General features: G+C 35.3%; 2 protein-coding genes across 2 annotated transcripts in view; one reads left to right on the top strand and one right to left on the bottom strand.

The window, feature by feature from the left end:
* Positions 1–1,982: 1,982 nt before the first annotated feature.
* LOC138716140 (uncharacterized) lies at positions 1,983–3,652 on the bottom strand. Its single transcript, XM_069848960.1, has 2 exons — positions 3,527–3,652; positions 1,983–3,418 (listed from the first exon to the last, which is right to left on the bottom strand). Exons 1-2 carry the CDS (start codon positions 3,533–3,535, stop codon positions 2,051–2,053), a joined length of 1,377 nt encoding a protein of 458 aa, XP_069705061.1. The 5' UTR covers positions 3,536–3,652; the 3' UTR covers positions 1,983–2,050.
* A 1,755-nt stretch (positions 3,653–5,407) lies between these two features.
* LOC138716410 (calpain-1 catalytic subunit-like) overlaps positions 5,408–21,675 on the top strand; it is a 462,282-nt gene continuing 446,014 nt past the window's right edge. The window contains exon 1 of the mRNA XM_069849474.1: positions 5,408–5,564. The gene's annotated coding sequence lies outside the window, so the exon portion shown is untranslated. The remainder of the gene's footprint in view (positions 5,565–21,675) is intronic.

Raw genomic sequence — 21,675 nt, 5'->3', positions numbered from 1 at the left:
TCTGTGTAGGAATGATTCGGCAGTTATGAAAACATGTATCTTTTGTATGAAAGCCGCTAATTGGAAATCGAATTGGCTGAAAGAGCTGGAAAGTGAAATAAACAGATTAAGTCTAAATTGGCTATGGAGAGAACTAGGGTCTATAAACACGAAAACTATTGGAAGAATAGTAAAAGAGAGGGCAAACGAAATTTCAAGAAAAGATATTTTTAGTAATATGAAAGACCTAGGATCACTAAAATACTATAGGGAGGTGAAGCAGTTTTGGAAACAGGAAGAATATGTTAGACTAAATTCAAGGGAAGAGAGAAAGGGAATGGCATGGTGGAGATTAGGTATCTGAAGACTCAAGAATAGGAGAGGGAACGTAGAGAAGGATAAATGTCCTTTGTGTGGACTAGCTGAAGACGCAATGCATATTGCGTTAAAGTGTCAGGCAACGGATAATTTGAGAAACAGTTGGGTGGATAAAAAATTTCTGCAAATAAACGCTATAGTAGCTTATAAAAAATGAATGGTCACCTAAACGCAAGCAATCTGCATAAATTAGGAAAATTTCTGTTTAGAGTTAAAATTAGATGGGAAGAGAAAGTCAAAGCTCTAACGGAGATGGAATTATAAATGTTGAGTATTTACACGATAAGGAACTACGAAGAGTAGTCAATGAAGTAATAGAATAATTCTTAAGAGAGTAGGAGTTTTAAGAGGTATACTTATTAGTTGATTATTATTATTACTTTTATTATTATAATTATTAGTAGTAGTAGTAGTAGTAGTAGTAGTAGTAGTAGTAGTAGTAGTAGTAGTAGTAGTAGTAGTAGTATTGTAAACAGAGAATACTTATAAGTTCAAATGTATTAATTTTTTGTTATATTTGTTATAGAGAGTGATGGCGGATTAAGAACTGGAAAAAATCTAATCCGCCATGATGTGAACAATGATTGATGAAATAAATAAATAAATAAATAAATAAATAAATAAATAAATAAATAAATAAATAAATAAATATTCCAAAGTCCATGTGTAAAAGTTCTCTCATACGAAAATATATTAAATTATATATTTTCATAAGATAAATTACGGTTTTATTTTGAAAATAAAGAACTGTACAAACAACACTGTTGTATACTGCATATGGATCATATGAGGAAACAAAGAGGAAGGCAGAAAATAGGAAAGGTTGGAGAAAGCTGGGTTTGCAGTGAAAAACCTGCTATTGGGAAGAACACTAAATGAATGAAATTAATGAATGAATGTATTATTATTATTATTATTGTTATTATTATTACTATTATTACTTACTTACTTATTTACTTACTTACTTACTTACTTACTTACTTACTTACTGGCTTTTAAGGACCCGGAGGTTCATTGCCGCCCTCACATAAGCCCGCCATTGGTCCCTATCCTGAGCAAGATTAATCCAGTCTCTATCATCATATCCCACCTCCCTCAAATCCATTTTAATGTTATCTTCCCATCTACGTCTCGGCCTCCCCAAAGGTCTTTTCCCCTCTGGTCTCCCAACTAACACTGTATTTCTGGATTCGCCCATACCTGCTACATGCCCTGCCCATCTCAAACGTCTGGATTTAATGTTCCTAATTATGTCAGGTGAAGGATACAATGCGTGCAGCTTTGTGTTGTGTAACTTTCGCCATTCTCCTGTAACTTCATCCCTTTTAGCCCCAAATATTTTCCTAAGAACCTTATTCTCAAAAACCCTCAATCTCTGTTCGTCTCTCAAAGTGAGAGTCCAAGTTTCACAGCCATACAGAACAACCGGTAATATAACTGTTTTATAAATTATAACCAGGGAACGGATTTATATGGACTAAAAATATATGAAATATGTAAATATATATGTAGTTATTTTTACCAAAATATGGAATTAAATATGGATTTTTACCAAAATATGGAATTAAATATGGACTTAAAATTATAAAAAAATGACTATGTACGTTAAATATTGGTACATTTTAATCAAACTAAACAAAAAATATAATGGACGTACCTTATCTTCCAATGTAGTTTCAACAAAACACAATTTTTATTGTCTGTTACCATAACAATAGGTTACAAACATTTCTTTCAAGTGCTGAAAAGTGAATCTTCTTCTATTGTCTCTGGGGATAGATTTATACTGACTAAAAGAGCGTTCGACGTCACAAGAAGTAACTGGTACATAATTCAATTTCACAATGTCTGCTGGGGATAAGTCCAAGTTAATCTTCACTGTTGATTCACCACTCATCACAGCAACAACCTTTTGTAGTTCTTCATATCCAGGGTTTTTTGAAAGTACAGTGTCCACCTTAGCTCTTACTGCATCTGCAACTTTACCTCTACCACGATTCAGTTGTTCCACAGTACTATTTATAATTTCAAAACTTTCAGATAGTGAAAGGTGCCTATTTTGGAGACTTTTGAGCGTTTTTATGATGCATGAAAATGTATGCTGAATGTGAGCTAAGTCATTCTTCACACTTATGTCACAGGTAACTGTTTTCGCAGTATCAATTGAGACTGCATCTTCAGAGTCCAATGCAAGGAGAACATTGTTAATAGAGTCTATATGTTCGGCATAATATTCAACTGCTTCTAGCCATGTACCCCATCTAGTTAAAATTGGCTTTGGTGGCAATGGAATTTCAGGGTACATTTCTTTCAACACGTTAACTCTACTGGGAGCTTTGAGAAATACTTTTTTCACTGATGAAATCAACAAATCTACTTTAGGGAAATTGTCTCTGACCACTTCTGCCACACGATGAAATGCATGCGCCACACAAGTAAAATGAGTCAATTTAGGATATACAACAGATAATGCTTGTCCAGCTTTGACCATATAAGGGGCAGCATCGCTAATAAAGAATAACACATTATCGTACATAATACCCTTTGGCCACAGGATACCCATAGCTTCGTTGAACAGTTTAACTATAGTTTTGTTATTGCACTTTTCTAGAACATCACAATGTAAAAGAATTCGTTCAGAATATTGTTCACTTAACAAACCGATAACTACATTACCAACAAGTCTACCTTCTTTGTCGGGAGTCTCATCAATGGAAACCCAAATTGAACTATCTTTAATTTCATCTCTTATCTTCTGTATTGTCTCATCGTAGATGGATGGAGCATACGTCTTCCTAAGTGTTGACTCATCCGGGATTGTATGTTGAGTATATTTTTCAAGGAATTCCCTGAAGACCTTATTCTTTAGTTTGTAGAGAGGAATATCAGCAGAGATGAGAGAACGGCACAGGTCGATGTTAAACTCAGATCTTACATTCGATGTTGTTGGTTGTGTTAAAAACAATTGTCTCTGCTTGGAATTTAGTTGTTTGTTGGCCTGATGTTTACTAGTTGTAATGTGTTGTTGCACCAGGAACTTTTGTGTAGATGATACTGCACACTGACACAAATTACAAAATAATATTTTATTGTCAGTTGATAAACCATCTTCTTTAAATTCTGAAATGTAACTTGTTAGTTTTGATTTTAAATTGACTGAATGACGTACTTTTGGCATATTTACCGTCTTTATAGTATGATTTACAAAACTGAACCTATGTGTACTCTGACTGGCATTTAACTGTTGAGCTGCACAACTGAAGTCTGTTAAAAATTTTAAATTAAATTAATACAGTTTTGTAACTTACTTTCCCATTGTTGATAGGACTGCTAATTTTCAAATAACTCTGATGTTAAAGGGATTACTGAACATGTGTTTAAATCTCTATTGTTGAAATGTATTTTTAAAAGTTAATGGAATTTTGTTTTGTTTTATTGTTAAACCTAATATAATATGGACTGTTTTATATGAAATATGGAAAATATATGGAAATTAACGAAAATATGTACTAAACTCTAAAATATGGAAAAATATGGAAAATAAAAGTAGGATTTTTCAACCCTACACATTGTGAAACATAAAGATAATGCAAAATATAAATTATATTAGCTTTATAAGTAAATATGTATTTACATATAAATCCTTTCCCTGATTATAACTTTCAGATATTTTGACAGCAGACTAGATGACAAAAGCTTCTCAACCGAATAATAACAGGCATTTCCCATATTTATTCTGCATTTAATTTCTTCTCGAGTGTCATTTATATTTGTTACTGTTCCTCCAAGATATTTGAATTTTTCCACCACTACGAAGGATAAATCTCCAACTTTTATAGTTCCATTTCGTACAATATTCTGATCACGAGACATAATCATATACTTATCTTTTCGGGATTTATTTCCAACCCTATCTCTTTACTTGCGTCAAGTAGAATTTCCGCGTTTTCTCTAATCGTTTGTGGATTTTCTCCTAACATACTCACGTCATCCGCATAGACAAGAAGCTGATGTAACCCGTTCAATTCCAATTCCTCTGTGTTATCCTGAACTTTCCTAATGGCATATTGTAGATCAAAGTTATAAAGTAAAGGTGATAGTGCATCTCCCTGCTTTAGATTATTATTATTATTATTATTATTATTATTATTATTATTATTATTATTATTATTATTATTATTATTATTATTACCCCACTGTACCATATTATAAGGAAAAATATCGCCTAACGTCGATCGAAGTTATTGGATTACTGACTGGGGCTAGAGGAACCATCACAAAAAGATTCGAGCATTTTTGTAAGCAGTTCGGTCTAGGACAAACTCTTGTCACTGAAGTATCTATGTTTGCAGTGAAGGGATCTATAAAAATCCTAAGAAACCATCTCTACAGTTATATAGATTGATCTCTTTGCTATGGCGATCTGCTCGCTTAAGTTGGGTCTTGCAACCAGTGCTAAATAGACGACTGTGATCATCCAATAGCTAATATATACTAGGAAATTTTATGTTTCTTCTGGAATTAATAATGTTTTGTTTAGTCTTTTCCAATTATTTCTAATTGTGCTATTTCTTATTCTTTTTCTTCTCCATTGTTTTCTTTTTTTCCCCATTATAACAACAATTTTATGATAAGCTTTGTCTTCTAGGCAGCCTTCACTTGGAGGAAGCTGAATAAAATTTATTCGAAATAATAATTATTACTACTACTACTACTACTACTACTACTACTACTACTGTTAATTTAATTATACTCAACTTTATTAGTCCAACACTGTTCTTGTCTTGTTAGGGATTGCGTTCTCTGTCTAGTTCTACCCTTAGAAATGTCATAATTCTAGGATATTCACAAACAGCGAGACTTCCTGGTTGTGTGGTCAGCACAGAGTACGACCACGAGATAATAATGGGTCTTACGAAGCGTTTAATTGTTACGACACTTTGATTGTTGTTGGGATTGCAAGCATCGTCGCCGCGGCGAATAAGTGGGTCTCAGCCCGATGACCCGGCCGGTCTCGCCCGCCACCTGTGCAGCAGGTGGGGAGGCAGCGCCGAGCCGGGGCAGCGGCGTAGTCGGCTGTGGTACGCGGTGGAGAGCAGTGCTAGTGTCGCGCCATGCGCGCTTGCGATTGTGCCGTTGCGAGTGTTGCGATCTGTGTGTACGCGGCGTAAGGGGGCGTGGAGGATAACGCATTTTCATCCAGAGAGGTGAGTGCTCAGTGTCATGTGCCCTCTCCGCGACGATGAAAATTTCCCCCGACCTGTGATCAAGTTGTAAGATTGCGATTATTATATTCACTTACATTGTTCGCAATCTGTGGTGCAGAGCGCATGAGGGCTTGTCAGTATGAAAACTATATTTAACGGCATAATTATACCTTTATATACACCCTTGGCTTCTCCTGTATTGTCTCAGATAGAACCTGAAATGTCATTGACTGCATAATCAAATGTAAATGTGCAGTGGTGAATACTTGTATAATACGGAAAGGATCGATGGACTTATATTTTAAAGGACTGTTATGAATACGCGAATTAAATAATAAAAACAACAGGAGATAAACATCTTGGGAAGTTAAAAGTTCATTAAGGTTCATGTCATACATACAAACTTGTCTTGCAATTTTAACGAAACTTAGTGCCTTTGTTGTAGTTTCTTATAGCAAAACAACATTTATAAACTTGAAAATAATATCCTACTACGCTCTTTAAAACCTGCATATGATCGTTAATTAATTAAAATAATTTCATGTTAAGGTATTAAATTACTTCAAAACACTATAATACAAGGATATAAATTTATTTGAAAAGGCAAACACACTAGTGACAAAGAATAAATTAATGACCTTTCTTTATAAACCATTAAAATTTCTGCCTGTTCAGTGACAGAGTTTACTTTATAAGTATCAAATCTGTGTTAGGATATATTATTTCATATTGTATCGTATTAGAGTCCAGCACGAAAAAAAAAAAAACAAACTTCGTTTGTCAATAGTATTTTAACTGTATCATCATGAAATGCAGTTATTCTGAAATACGTTTTATTATTTTGAAGTTTGTAGCCTACAAGTTTTGTACACGTTTCTTTAATTTATATTACGAAACGGTGAAGCTACATTCTGTTGCACACATGAAATCAAGAAATATAAACATTATCATACTGAAAATATGGTCCCATTGACAGTATGCAAGTTTGGTAAATATTTGGGTAATTTACTAGGAGACGTCGTTGCATATAGACTACTTTTACACTAAACCTAACCTTAGTGTATACAACGTATACTAAAACACTAAACCTAACCTAACCTAACGTAACCTGTCACAGATTAAGGAAAAGGTTAGGTTAGGTTACTTTAGGGTTTTAGTATATCTTGCAAAAACAAATTTTAGGTTTAATGTAAAAGTGGTCTATATGCAACGACGTCTCCTAGCCAATTACCAATATTTATTTATGGTTTAACGAAATTAATAGGCTACACCTGTTAACATGTTCAAATTTTATGACTGCTTTCAGTTATTTCTCTTGGTAAAATAAGTAAATCACATTTGTTATGTATATATACATATATTTTTAATTTGGCGGACAAATAATGTTATTGTTTTTACTGACTTAATGTAGCTTTACGAAACAGTTTACATAGTTTTCGTGAGTAAAAACAGGAGTCGAATCATTACGATATTAAACAGAAAGAGTTGCATTTCGGTACGTGTGTCAGATGAAAGGAAACTAATGTTGAGCTTGGACTCACATTCAGTTTAAAATAAAATTGAATATCAAGCGTGAGAGTTTGATTATTCATGCAGTCCAGGAAGTGGAAATTTTAATAGACGAAGAAGGAATTTTCTCTTCATTTCTCGTGCTCATTTTCAATATATAGAGTAAAGCGTAAGCATTGTCATTTATTCTTTAAGATATTACAAACAAAAGCGTTTAATACAATTGTATTTGTTTTTACTTCTTTTTCGAGACAAAATGTCTTTATATTAAACTTTTCATAACGTTTTTGGGAGAGCCAATGATTTAATTCTTAATAGGGCCTATGCTCAGTCCATTTAAGAGAGCAGTGTATTATGATAATAAATACTAGGAATAATTTTAATTTTGTCCTTTAAATGTGCAGAAATTTGATCCGGACAAATATAACTTACCGTTCTACAGAAGAATTTTTATATTTTTTTTTAAAGGACAAAACTAACATTCGTTTAATCATTTATCATAATACACTGCTCTCTTAAATTGACTTAGCATATTGGAAAGTGAATCAATGGTCTTCCCAAAAAAAAAAAAAAAAAAAAAAAAAAAAAAAACGCTATAAAATGTTTCATGTAACACAATTTATATTTCGAAAAGAAAGCAAAAACGAGCAAAATTGTACTAAACTTTGTTTGAAATATTTCAAATAACAACCCTCTGAAATTAATGACATCACTTACGATTCACTCTGTATTTATTAGGATGTCAATGTTGTGTTTGGGTAGACTATGAATTATGTATACATCTCATTCCACGCGGAACTCTCTGCATTGTTCTCCCACCGATCAACAGCGATGAAGACTAGACCTATTCGCGACCTGGACTTCGTAGTTGAATGGGAAGCGTCCGCGCAAGTCTTGGTAATTCCTTGTTATAGAGACTGACCATGCGCATTAATGGGGAGGTTCATTCATTCATTCACTTGTTTATTCACCGAAGAGCGCGGTGAATGTATGTAAACACGCCTCGTAGCCTTGACTGCTTGACACAGTTTAACGACGCCGTATTGCATAGACGTGACAACAAGCAATCAATACTACGGTATTAAAATCTTGTAGTCACGCGAGAGGACGTGTCTGAGCGACGCGTGTTGCCGGCACAAAAGGCGCATCTCATCACGACGACACTGAGAACAGTTCGCGGTCGGACGTTACCTGATTAATTCGTTATAATGCAATTCATTCCACTTAATGGAATTTTCACTTTAAACTCTGTTCAACTTTTGGCTTCCATACGAAAATAATAATAATGATTATAATAATAATAATAATAATAATAATAATAATAATAATAATAATAATAATAATATCTGATATATCGTCTGATTGAGGTTCTGACTGATATGTACCTCTATTATCAGTTAGTACATCTTGACAATACAGTATGTGTCAGATAAGGAACAATTGTTTGTATGCATCTGATGTCTGATTAGTGTAACATGTAGCTAATTGGCGATGTATGCAATGGAGGGGGAAAGGAACTGGCCATCCTGCCCCATTTATGTATGTATGTATGCTGCAAATGGGTAAATATCCAGTGGCAGTGGTAACTAATTATACTCAATAATGATAATTAATAATAAACACAATTAACAATAAATTAATAATAATAATTAACAAAAAATACTAAAATAATAAATAATAACAATAGTGAAATAATATTAACAAGGAGCATCTTAAATTAAATGAAGCTCGAGCACTTAAAATAACATTTAAAGTAAATCTAATTTGTATCTTAACCCTAAGTTCGAACTAAAACCCACAAGTATATGATGTTCATACCTGCACAAGTACCTTTCAGCTCTACACTCATTTCGCTGTCAACTCACTCACTGCACTGTAACTACGACACATTTCACTGATATTATTCTGTTTTCACTAACACTTAAAAACATTTCCCCGTTCAAATACTTTGTTCTACCACTATAAACTATAAAACTTCACTGATACAAATACACTTCACTGATACAAACACACTTCACTGATACAACACTTCAAATATCAAAAATCAACTACACCCTTTAAATAGTGTGCGTAAAATACTACCGTCTATTAGTAAAGTCCTTAAGCCTATTTTTAAAACATTTTTGGTTATTGGTGAAGCCTTTACTAAGTCTGCAGATAAAGCATTCCAGTCCCCGATAGTACGATTGAGAAAAGAAAACTTTCCAGTGCCCGTCTATGTCTTCTTTCCCTCAATTTGAGTGGTCGTTCTCCTGGCCTAGTTGCCTCATAAGTGGTGCTTTTTGGTATCATTTGTGAGGGTCAGACCTGTCTTCGGACAGTTGACTAAACAAATATCTGATAATAGTGATAATAATAATAATAATAATAATAATAATAAATTTATTGAGCCCTTTTATACCAAACTTAAAATTTCACAATTCATTTATAATTGTCTCACTCCCGAAAAAGACAAAGCTTGTGCTAGGCAATATTTTGGGAAACTTAAAACTAAAATTATATGAGACTAAACAAATTAAGATAATATACGGAGTGTAAACGATATAAACTCCCAAAACGATACAGACTGCACTTCTGGATTTACAAAACGTGTAGTGATTTTTTTTCTGTGTTTTAATTCCTAAAATATTATGTTTTTAAGATTGATTGTAGTCTAATATTTACTGTTCGAGTAAATGTGAACGTCATTTCCAATGACCTTCCGACCAACACACGCTAACACCACCACAATAGAGAGACCATGGAAACGGAAGTGTAAGATGAACCTCGTGCCTCGTGATCTTCACGCTGTCTGTTTTGCTCCAGTCTCTTACTGTAGATAATGTCTGAAGAGTTTTCCAAGTGACTAGGTCTCCTACATTGAGATCACTCATCCTGCTGTGGTTTTCCAGTGGCGTTAAGGGGGCGAGGGTGAAATTTTGGTCATTTTCAGTAAAATATCGCTTTTTCGTTTTCTTGTAAGAATGAATCAATAATCTCTTACTTGTAGAGCAAGTTTCAATGCTCTGCGGCGCTCGAAGCATAACAATTACGCAGCATATAAATTGACTGCACCTTCTAACTTCAATTCCATGCAAATTTTATAAGCTGTTTTCTCACATTTTTGTTCAGCACATTTCGTCAGGTTCGGAGTGTAAAGAGTCTTACAATTTTAATGATAGGAACATGAAACTTTTACTGTATGTTCTATATAATGTGATTAAAAAATATCTTATGAATTTTATGATTAAATGAATACTTTTTGAAATAAGAAATAAAATATTTATAGTGGTAATGGAAAATTTCTATTTTTAGGTATGCAGTGGTTATAAAAATCCCCCCCCTTTATAGTAAAGGTATAGGAAAACTAAAGCGTGATGGAAAATTGAGCGACACAAATTCATTTTGAACTATGCAATTTTTTAAAAATACTTTTGTTAATAATTTAGAAACTAATTCACTCACAGAATAACAGAAATGAAACTTCACCACAACATTATCTATCACACCGTGAATGTGTACAAAAATCAAGAACGTAGCATGAAAAATCCAGTAAATAGAAATTTCACCCATCACCTCCCTTAAGACGAATATCGAGATGAGAGCCCTTTTAAGAAATGTGCCACGGTCCAATTAACCACAATTATACATTTCGGATTAAAAAAAATATATATCGTTCACTTGTCTTTGGCTTACTTACAAATGGCTTTTAAGGAGCCCCTCAGGTTCATTGTCGTCCTCACATAAGCCCGCCATCGATCCCTATCCTGTGTAAGATTAATCCACTCTCTATCATCATATCCCACCTACCTCAAATCCATTTTAATATTTATCCTCCCATCTACGTTTCGTCCTCCCCAAAGGTCTTTTTCCCTTCGGCCTCCCAACTAACACTCTATATGCATTTCTGGATTCGCCCATACGTGCTACATGCCCTGCCCATCTCAAACGTCTGGATTTAATGTTTCTAATTATGTCAGGTGAAGAGTACAATGCATGGAGTTCTGTGTTGTGTAACTTTCTCCATTCTCCTGTAACTTAATCCCTTTTAGCCCCAAATATTTTCCTAAGAACATTATTCTCAGACACCCTTTATCTCTGTTCCTCAAAGTGTGAGTCCAAGTTTCACAACCATACAGAACAACCGGTAATACAGGGACATCATTTTATTTTTACTTCAATTTTTATTGTACCTGAGTTTTGGAATGTACTTCACTCCCACCCCTTCTACTAGTAAACTTCCAACCGTTCACGACACAGAGCCGAGGGCGCGTAAGCAGTACTGAGTTAGGAGTAAAGTACGTTTCAGAAATATGTTCGCGTTTTCCAGTCACGAAAGAGCTTTCAATATTGAATCATATTTTCGCACAGGTACTGTCGTCCGTTTGCCTACGTCGCATCCCGGTTTCCCCCACCTGCTTCTGTTCCCCCTCTGTAAAGTATAGTAGCTGGGCTATCTTAGCTCTTTTCTGAAAACATTAATTTCTGTTAGGAATTGGACGTCTACGTAATATTATAAAAGTGTTTAAAATAACTTAAATAAAAGGGCATCGTTAAGTAATTAACTGTCACGTGATTCACCCCCCCACTTTCTACGACCCTGCGACAAAACAACTTGAACGGACAGTAGATAGCATTTCTGAGTAATTTTATCTTTTCGGATCGGCCAGAAGTGAAGATTGAATTTACAGTACGTAAGGTACTCTTTTATAGAGTAGGTACAGAATTATTTCAACATGAGTTACTTGTACGAAGGACGAAACTGGTAATTGGAATTAGGTACAATAGTCTATAGTGTGATAATATGCACAAAAGAAGTGAAGCCTGTATCGAAATGAACGGCCACCATTTTCAAAAATGTGTTTAAATATCCATATTATGATTATTTTTCAATTTAACGTCATTCTCCATATTGTACGCTAATGTGCTGTAACAATACAATATACACTGCATAATGAATACGTCCGAATGGATAGCTCAATTCGTGAGTAAAAACACTAAGTGTTAATACAGTACTGTATTTTGATTAAACAAAAACCTAATGAAAATTATCACACTCAAAATTGCGGTATTTCCTAGTTTACATAAATGGATGAACTACTTTTCATCCCTCCTATACCTAGTAAAGTGATTTGTTTGTATTTTACGCCAGTATCATCGAACTCCAGTCGTGGAAGGGGTAGCAAACGGTGTTTCCTGTTTCAATCGTTAATAGAAAGGTATAGCCAGATTAATATTAAAAATGTTAGTAAAAATAAAATGATGTCCCTGTATAACTTTCAGATTTTTTGACAGCAGACTAAATGATAAAAGCTTCTCAACCGAATAATAACACGCATTTCCCATATTTATTCTGCGTTTAATTTACTCCCGAATGTCATGTAGGCTATATTTGTTACTGTTGCTTCAAGATATTTGAATTTTTCCACTTCTTCGGAAGATAAATCTCAAATGTTTATATTTCCATTTCGTACAATATTCTGGTCACGAGACTTACTCATATACTTCGTCTTTTCGGGGTTTACTTCCAAACTTATCGCTTTACTTGCTTCAAGTAAAATTTCCGTGTTTTCTCTAATCGTTTGTGGATTTTCTCCTAAGATATTCACGTCATCCACATAGACAAGCAGCTGATGTAACCCGTTTAATTCCAAACCCTGTCTGTTATCCTGAATTTTCCTAATGGCATATTCTAGAGCGAAGTTAAAAATTTAATTGGCATTTTAAACCACTAGCAGGCGTCGGGGACTTGGCTTTGGCGATACTGCTTTTCTTCCTCTGTCGACGATAGGGCGAAGAAAACTGCGATATATAGCGGTATTAGCTGTCTATGCTGTTGCGGGTACTCGTCCCCGGCTAGCTTAAACTGCCCAACCACTTAACGTTCTACTAGCTGACAGTCTTTCCGGTTTTTCCCTCTGCAAAATTTATTCAAGTTCCTTAAGTAGGATAATGTAAACGAAGTGAGGCAAATGGCCTTCACGTTAAGAGCTTACATAAGGATTACTGAGTCGTAAGAGCCCTTGCAATAATGTAATTCCAAATTTCTCCTCTCTTCCTCATGTGGTACAGTGGAACTCCACAAATAGACACAGCAATGGTCCGTGTGCGAGACGAGGTACGAACGCTGTCTTTCTACGGAGTGCTGCGGACTTTGGTAAACATAAGGGCTGTACAATGTTTTTTATGGCGTGCGGACCGAAACATAAATAATTAACGTACATAATTTTAAATAATATATTGTAGTATATGCAAAATATATAACAAAACAAATCCGTGATTAAGTATAATATATACGTGACACATCTGAAACATAAAACAAACTTCTAGAGGAAAAACTGTCTAAATATATCTACATACGGGGCTTTCATTTCAAAACTTCCCACTCTAAATAACTAGTTAATTAATTGAATTCAATTTAAACCAAAAAAAAAAACACTTAAATTTAGATATCAAGGGGAAAGTCTTAAACCAGGCTCAATTACATTTTAGATTTCACCTCCCACCCCCAGCCACTCCCATGTTTAAATTTCAAATGGCACCCCTATATTTTATACTAGAATATGAAAGAGCATTCAATTGTTTATACACCACATTCATTTGTTTTCGCATCTTTTCTTTTCTATCGTCGCCTGGCAACCTGCATTTTCGTTATTGTTGATTAGAGCCGAAGAGAATAAAGCTACAAACCTTATTGAGCATTTCTTGTAATAGTTGTGTTTGTGTATTAAATTATTTTAAAATGGTGTATACCCTTCAAGAGAGAACATAAATCATCTCTATTGATTAAATTTAGGAAATACACAAAATAAGCTGTGTTTTCATCCTACAATCAACTGATAATAACAAAGTTTCTTATAATCACTACAGAATGCCTCGTAATTAGATGAATTTTGTTTTATCCTATGCACTGTTCTGAACGAAATGTCACATTCTTGAGGGATGGCTCTGATTGATTCACCTTTTTTAACCGTTCCAATAGTTGTAACTTCTGCTTCAACATAAGCACACATTTTTTGTTCCCTGCCTTGCTGCCAACGTGTACAGTATCTGCACACTACTGCACTGGTTCAACTGGTTAGCCCTGTGCAGCGCGGGACAGGATGCGTTGACTTACCTTGTATCGTGAAGATACGAGATTGAGCGTCTATTTGTGGAGTTCCACTGTAGTTAGCCTATTAGGCTATGTCTAAGACAAATGTAGGGATGAGTCGTAAAAAAATGAGTGACGAACCTACATCTGTCTACATATATTTCGGGATTTTCCAAATTAAAGCCTTGAGATAATAGGTGACTTGGTTTTCGCTTGTAGCCTCCAGTACTTCAGGGCTAGTTTACTGTAGTCTCACTCGCACAGCGCAAGATCACGGAATCCTTCTCTTGCGAGGACTGCGATATCCTTCCTTGTCCCACTCGCTGACTAGGCTTTTAACATCTCCGACGATTCTATCCGGTTTTGCTCTGTGATTCTTTCTATATCTCCCCTCCTGTGGTAGCTACTAGTTTACGCCTGTTTTCAGCTTTCTCCTTTCAAAATTCTCTAGTTTTCCATCAACTGGAACGGCGAAAATCGGACTGAGATAAGTGGCGAATAGACTCACATGGACACATAACAAAAGTTTTTTCTCCATTCATTCATTCATTCATTCATTCATTCATTCATTCATTCAAGTCCACACCTGGCGACTGGCCGCGAAACCAGGTGGCCCGGGTTCGATTCCCGGTCGGGGCAAGTTATCTGGTTGAGGTTTTTTCCGGGGGTTTCCCTCAACCCAAATATGAGCAAATGCTGCGTAACTTTCGGTGCTGGACCCCGGACTCATTTCACCGGCATTATCACCTTCATCTCATTCAGACGCTAAATAACCTTAGCTGTTGATAAAGCATCGTAAAATAACCTACTAAAATTTAAAAAATCATTCATTCATTCAACGGAACGATAAAAACGGAGTGAGAGAAGTGGCCAACAGGCTTGTAGCTAACATAGATTCATCCCCACAGCCTCAAATTCCCTTGCAAGGACTCGTGAACGCGTATCTTTCAATCATTTATCCTCCTATTTCCTCTTCATTTATTGTGTCATTACGTCATTCCACACGTTCTCTTTCCTCCATTATCTAATTATTGGATAGTGTGTATTCATCCTATCTGCAGTAATATTCGATTAATCCTTAAAGCCAAGCTTAGTCTACGTAACATAAAAATTACTTACCAAGAATATTCCAAGGGAATTTGTAAATCCACTGACACTTCCCTTTTGCCTTCTAATTGGATGTTACTGCCATTATCCTTCGCCGTCCATTCTTCGAACATGCCATAGCATTTGAATGTGTCTGTCTCATCTGTAGTAGTCTTCTCGATTTTATATACTTTCCTTATTTAAAATGTCATCGTTTTAAAAGCCTGTCGTTTATAAACATGTTAACCATTAGATTGCACAATCATGATGCCTAAAGGGATATCAAATAAAGAAATACTATTTAAATTATAAAAAATTTCTTGCCATATTGCAACGAAAGTTTATGCAGAAATTAAATTGAAATCAAATATTTTGTATAAACTAAAACTAATATAATTTAAGCACATAATTTCATCTGGTTAAAGTATATCTTTATTTTTATCAACCTATGCCCTGTTGCTCAAAATATAGGCTCTATTAACTTTTTTGTACAAAAATGACTAAGCTTTCGTTTTTCTATAATTAGCGAATGTATGAATAATTATTTTAAAAATACCCGAAATTGTTACTTGAAAGAAGAATAAGTTTAATAAATTTTGAGATCATAATAGTATATATATCCTCGGATTGAGGTTCTGGCTGATATGTACATCTATTATCAGGCAGTACATCTCACTTGACGATATGTCAGAGGAAGAACAATTATTTATATGCATCTGAAGTCTGACTAGTGTAATATGTAGCCAGTCGTACATGTATACAATGGAGGGGGGAAAGGAACTGCCACCCCTTTATCTCCTGGTCTAATTGCCTCATAAGAGGTGGCTTCTTGGTATCACTTGTGAGGGTCTGACTTGTCTTCGGACAGTTTACTAAACAAGAAACTGATTTATTCATTTAGTGTTCTGCCCAAGGGCAGGTCTTTCACTGCAAACCCAGCTTTCTCCAATCTTTTCTATTTTCTGCCTTCCTCTTCGTTTCCTCATATAATCCCTATATCTTAATGTCGTCTGTGATCTGATATCTTCATCTATCCCGAACTCTTCTCCAGTTCACCATTCCTTCTAGTGGATCCTTCAGTAGGCAGTTTCTTCTCAGCCAGCGACCCAACTAATTCATTTTCTTCTTCCTCATCAGTTTCAGCATCATTCTTTCCAACACAGCTTCATTTCTTATCCTCTCTGTCCACTTCACACGTTCCATTCTTCTCCATATCCACATTTCAAATGCTTCTATTCGCTTCTCTTCACTTCGTCGTAATTTCCATGTTTCTACCCCATACAATGTTTTAATTTCTCATTTAATTGTTTATATTTTAAACATTTGATCTTATTATCTCTGACCTCGGAAGTTAAGTAACAAAGGTGTTCAAATTCTTATGATTTTTCTATGATTACATAAATTTATATTAGATGGATGCATGAGTTCGTAGCGTAGAATTACTTGACATTCCCCTTACAATTAAGCAGTACTCGGAAAAAACCAAGTAGGCTACCATATAATCACCCCAAGCAGGATTCGAACTCGTGTCTTGGATCACAAATTCAACTCGCTGCCACCTGAAGTTAAATGTTAAACGAATTTTTATTATTATGATTATGATTGTTGTTTAGTCAACGTCCGAAGCCAGGTTTGAACCTCATAAGTAACACCAATAAGGCATCACTCATGAGACAACTAAGCCAGGAGATAATGGGGTAGGATGGTCAGTTCCTTTCCCCCTTCAATACATATATCGACGATTAGCTATATATTACACTAGTCAGACTTCAGATGCATACAAACAATAAAATTGTTCTTTCTCTGAGACATATCGTCAAGTGAAATGTACTGCCTGATAATAGATATACAGGCACATCATTTTTATTTTTACTAACATTTCTAATATTAACCTGGCTATACCTTTCGCTTAAAGGTTGTGAACCGGAAACACCGTTCGCTATCCCCTTCCACGACTGGAGTTTGATTATACTAGCGTAAGATACAAACAAATCACTTTACTAGGTATAGGAGGGATGAAAAGTAGTTCATCCATTTACGTAAAGTAGAAAATATCGCGATTTTGAGTTTGATAATTTTCATTAGGTTTTTCTTTAATCAAAATACAGTACAGTATTAACAATAAGTGTTTTTACTCACGAACTGAGCTGTCCGTTCGGACGTATTAATTATGCAGTGTATATTATACTGTCTACAGCACATTAGCGTACAATATAGAGAAAGAAGTTAAATTGAAAAATAAACATGATATGGATATTTGAAAATGGTGGCCTTTCATTTCGATACAGGTTTCAGTTCTTTTTTGCATATTATCGCACATAGACTATTATACCTAATTCCAATTACCAGTTTCGTTCTTCGTACTAGTAACTCATGTTGAAATAATTGTGTACCTACAATATAAAAGAGTACCTTACGTACTGTAAAATCAATCTTCACTTCTGCCCGATTCGAAAAGATAAAATTATTCAGACATGCTATCTACTGTCCATCCAAGTGGTTTTGTCGCAGAGTCGTAGAAAGGGGGGGCATCACGTGACAAGTAATTAACGAGGCCTTTTTATTTAAGTTATTTTAAACAGTTGTATAATATTACGTAGACGTCAAATTCCTAACAGAAATTAATGTTTTCAGAAAAGAGCTAAGACAGCCCAGCCACAAAGGGACGGGCAGAAGTGAGTGGGTGAAACCGGGATGCGACATAGGCAATCGGACGACAGTACCTGTGCGAGAATATGATTCAATATTGAAAGCGAACATATTTCTGGAACGTACTATACCCACTAACTCAGTACTGTTTGTGTTTACTATGACCGTAAGGCGACTTTGACTGTATACGCTTGGTTCTTTATGGAGTACGGTTGGAAGTTTACTGCTAGAAGGGGTGGGAGTGAAGTACATTAAAAAACTCAAGTACAATAAAAATTGAAGTAAAAATAAAATGATGTCCCTGTACATATCAGCCAGAACCTCAATCAGAGGTAGTCTATATGATTGTTATTGTTGTTATTATGATGTTTTTGCTGCAGTGTCTTTGCGAATAATGTTTGATATTAGCTATCTCTTCTATTTCCCTTTCACATATTACCATTTTGTAATTGATAATTAGAATCATAATTCAATGAAGACATCGAGATTTATCTTGTTAGGAGAGTTCAAGGCAAGGACAGGAGAGCATTCTTAGCAGGAGTACAGTCGGATTATGCCTCCGGCAAGGCAGAGCACGGTGTTCCTCAGTTTGTGGCAGGCCATTGACCTGCCCAATCTGTCGGAACCTCTTGAGGAGCAAGGTCGGCGCGCGTCCTGGCCGATGCAGCAGCTCTCAATGTCAACACCGCGGCGGCTCGCACCACAACTCCAACGAAATTAAAATACTGTACTCCAGCCAGGAGAAAGTCTCAGGGGAATGAGACGCAGCGGGGTAATGCTATGAATGAATGTTGATGTCATAAGGTCACACACGTGGGTACACGCTTCTCCATTGGCTAACTCTCAAAGCACAAACGATAACACTGATACACACATACTGTACTCCAACCACGAGAAAGTCTTTGGGGACTGAGACGAAGCGGGGTGATGCTATGAATGAATGTTGATGTCATAAGATGTCATAAGGTCACCCACGTATTGGCTGTATCTGTATTGGCTAGCTCTCACAGCACAAACAATAAAATTGATGCACACACATATTGATACTACCCTAGTTACAAAATTAGATCACTGTTAATCTCCTGGTCTTTTAACCTCTCCATACAGGAAATAACATTTGCAGGAGAGCGCATGGTTTTTAAACTGACGTTGTAACGGCAATATTATCTATCTACTTCGCTCCAATAGATGACGCAATAGTAAGCACATTCCTTTCACGGTTGATCTCCTGGTTGGGAGAACAGTATTTATACTACCCTAGTTACAAAATTAGATCACGGTTAATCTCCTGGTCTTTCAATCTCTCCATACAGGAAATAACATATGCAGGACAGCGCATATTTTTTAAACTGACGTCATAACGATAATATTACCTATCTACTTCGCTGCAATAGATGACGCAATAGTAAGCACATTCCTTTCACGGTTAATCTCCTGGTTGGAGAACAGTACAGACGTCGGCAGATCGAGGAAATTTATAACAAAGACAAGTAGGATACCCTTGAATGAAAAGGTGAACATAATGCAAGTGATTGAATACAGTGATTTTTCCTATAAACCTACGGCAAGCTAATTCTAGATCATATTGTATGTCATAGATATTATTATTATTACTATTAATATTATTATTAATAATATTATTACTATTAATATTATTATTAATAATATTATTAATGAATTATTTTGTATTACAATCTTTGTATCATTTGTCACGATTATTCTATTATTATTATTATTATTATTATTATTATTATTATCATTATTATTATTATTGTTACTGTTATTTCTATCATCAGGATTATTATTTGATCTCTGTAAAATTTATGTAGACTACTGGACTGTACCCGAGCTCGAGCATATGCTCATTTCGGGTATATATTCATATGCATTCATTTAAAATGTAAATTGTAAATAAATTTGAATTTGAATTTGAAAAAAAAAATATCACCGAGAATTTTAAAATTACTCTGATCAAATGAATCACGGTCCTCAATCAGTTTAGTGTTTTAAAACCATCATCGCCAACCACAACAATTAGACCGTTTCCGTTTGTTCTAATCTCATGCAGTTTCTAGAATTAAAATTGTTGAACTCGTCGTCGTCGTCATCATCATCATCATCATCATCATTATCAATAATCTGTCATGGAATTGGGCCTACAAGCAGTTCCGTCCTCAGTTGTCCAGAAATCTCTTCAGAGGGCACCCATTCTGTTGTCTGTATTTGAGTATGAATTGTGAAATTCCGTCCTAGTTCAATATGAATATGGGATAAATTCACTCGAATTTCTTCATTGAGCATTTTTAAACTGTCATGTTCCACGTTTCACTATTTTCATATTGGTCATCGCAGAAAATCTTGCTTCGCAATAATATGTGGTTCTAAACTGCAACAAAACCACAAGAGCCCGTTTAGCAAGATGTGGATAATCTTCAAATGAAATCCAGAATCTGTCGAAATCATCTCTTTGGTGTTTTAACTTCAAATTCTTATAATTTTTAATCTCGCCAATTCTTCTTCGTCTTCTTCTTCTTCTTCTTCATCTTCTACTTCTTCTTCTTCTTCTTCTTCTTCTTCTTCTTTCTCTTCTGCTAAGGAAAGTTCTATAACTTCAGATGACCAAAATGGTTTTCTTATCCAATCATAAGCATTTGTGTTCAGATCTGGAAAGTAACTTTCGAGTTTATCTGTGAGCAATTTCAGATAGACGTAAATTGAATCTTTTATTTCGTTCTTCGAATCACAGTGAGATGTATTTGGGAACATTTCATAGCTGCCCTCTTTCACTTACCGAGACCAAATTGCTAACTTGTCTCGTAAGACAGATATTTTATCTGTTGCAGTTAAGATGTTCTCATCATTATCTTGCAGACTAGACTTACACTTGTATACTACAACTATACGCACATCTATGCGTCTGTCAAGGACATATATCTACAAGGCAGCTAGGTAAGCAAGAGGTGACCAGCGATTTTCTTACTTCATTTCAGTTATCATGAGTTAATAGCTCAAAATAATGAAATATACCAGACGGTTCGCGACATCCCATAAACCTCCAGGCGACACCTTGGGTCGTAGATCATGGATGGAAGGCTGTTTCCCGTTTATTAAATTTTATCAAATGAGTTAATGGTCAGTTAGTGTAACTACCGGTTAGAAATTGCCACCAAACCCCTAGTTAAACAATTTTACGGTGCATCGACATCACTTAGGTCTTGAAGAGGAGGTTAACCACTGTAATCTCTAACCAGCTATATTCGAGGGTTTAAATGAGATAACCAGTGATTAGTAGTAAAATAAAATGGCAGCTAGGTTTGCAGCTGATGATTTTGAAGACAAATTATTGTATTTGGATTACTTGGATAGGGATGACTGTGAGCATGAAATTGTGCTAGTGGAAAGAGTGAATTCTTAAGAGGAATTAGGTGACAGAAAATTTCAGGAAACATTTCATTTATTTAAATTTACCGTGTCAAGTCTGCTGCAACAGATCGAGCACTTCGAATAACTCAGACAGGAACAATCCCATGTCTCCTATGAACCGCCTGCTTACAACATTGAACCTATAAAGCTGATATTTTCAGTAGGCATACTTTAAGAGGGAACAGTCCACAGATGCATAAAAAAACTGCACCCCAATACGAATAATTCATAATTATAAGAAATGTAATAGCATTGCTTCGCTCAAGGTGTATAGTGGTCTCAGTTTCATTATGGACAAGTAGCATCAGGGTTGCCAGATAAAGGAAACACAACCGTCATACCAACTTATGAAAAATGTCTTACTTCGCATAA

Source organism: Periplaneta americana, chromosome 16 (genome assembly GCF_040183065.1).
Source record: "Periplaneta americana isolate PAMFEO1 chromosome 16, P.americana_PAMFEO1_priV1, whole genome shotgun sequence".
Lineage (NCBI taxonomy): Eukaryota > Metazoa > Arthropoda > Insecta > Blattodea > Blattidae > Periplaneta > Periplaneta americana.
The sequence above is the reverse complement of the archived record's forward strand: the minus strand, read 5'-3'. Positions and strand labels throughout refer to the sequence as shown.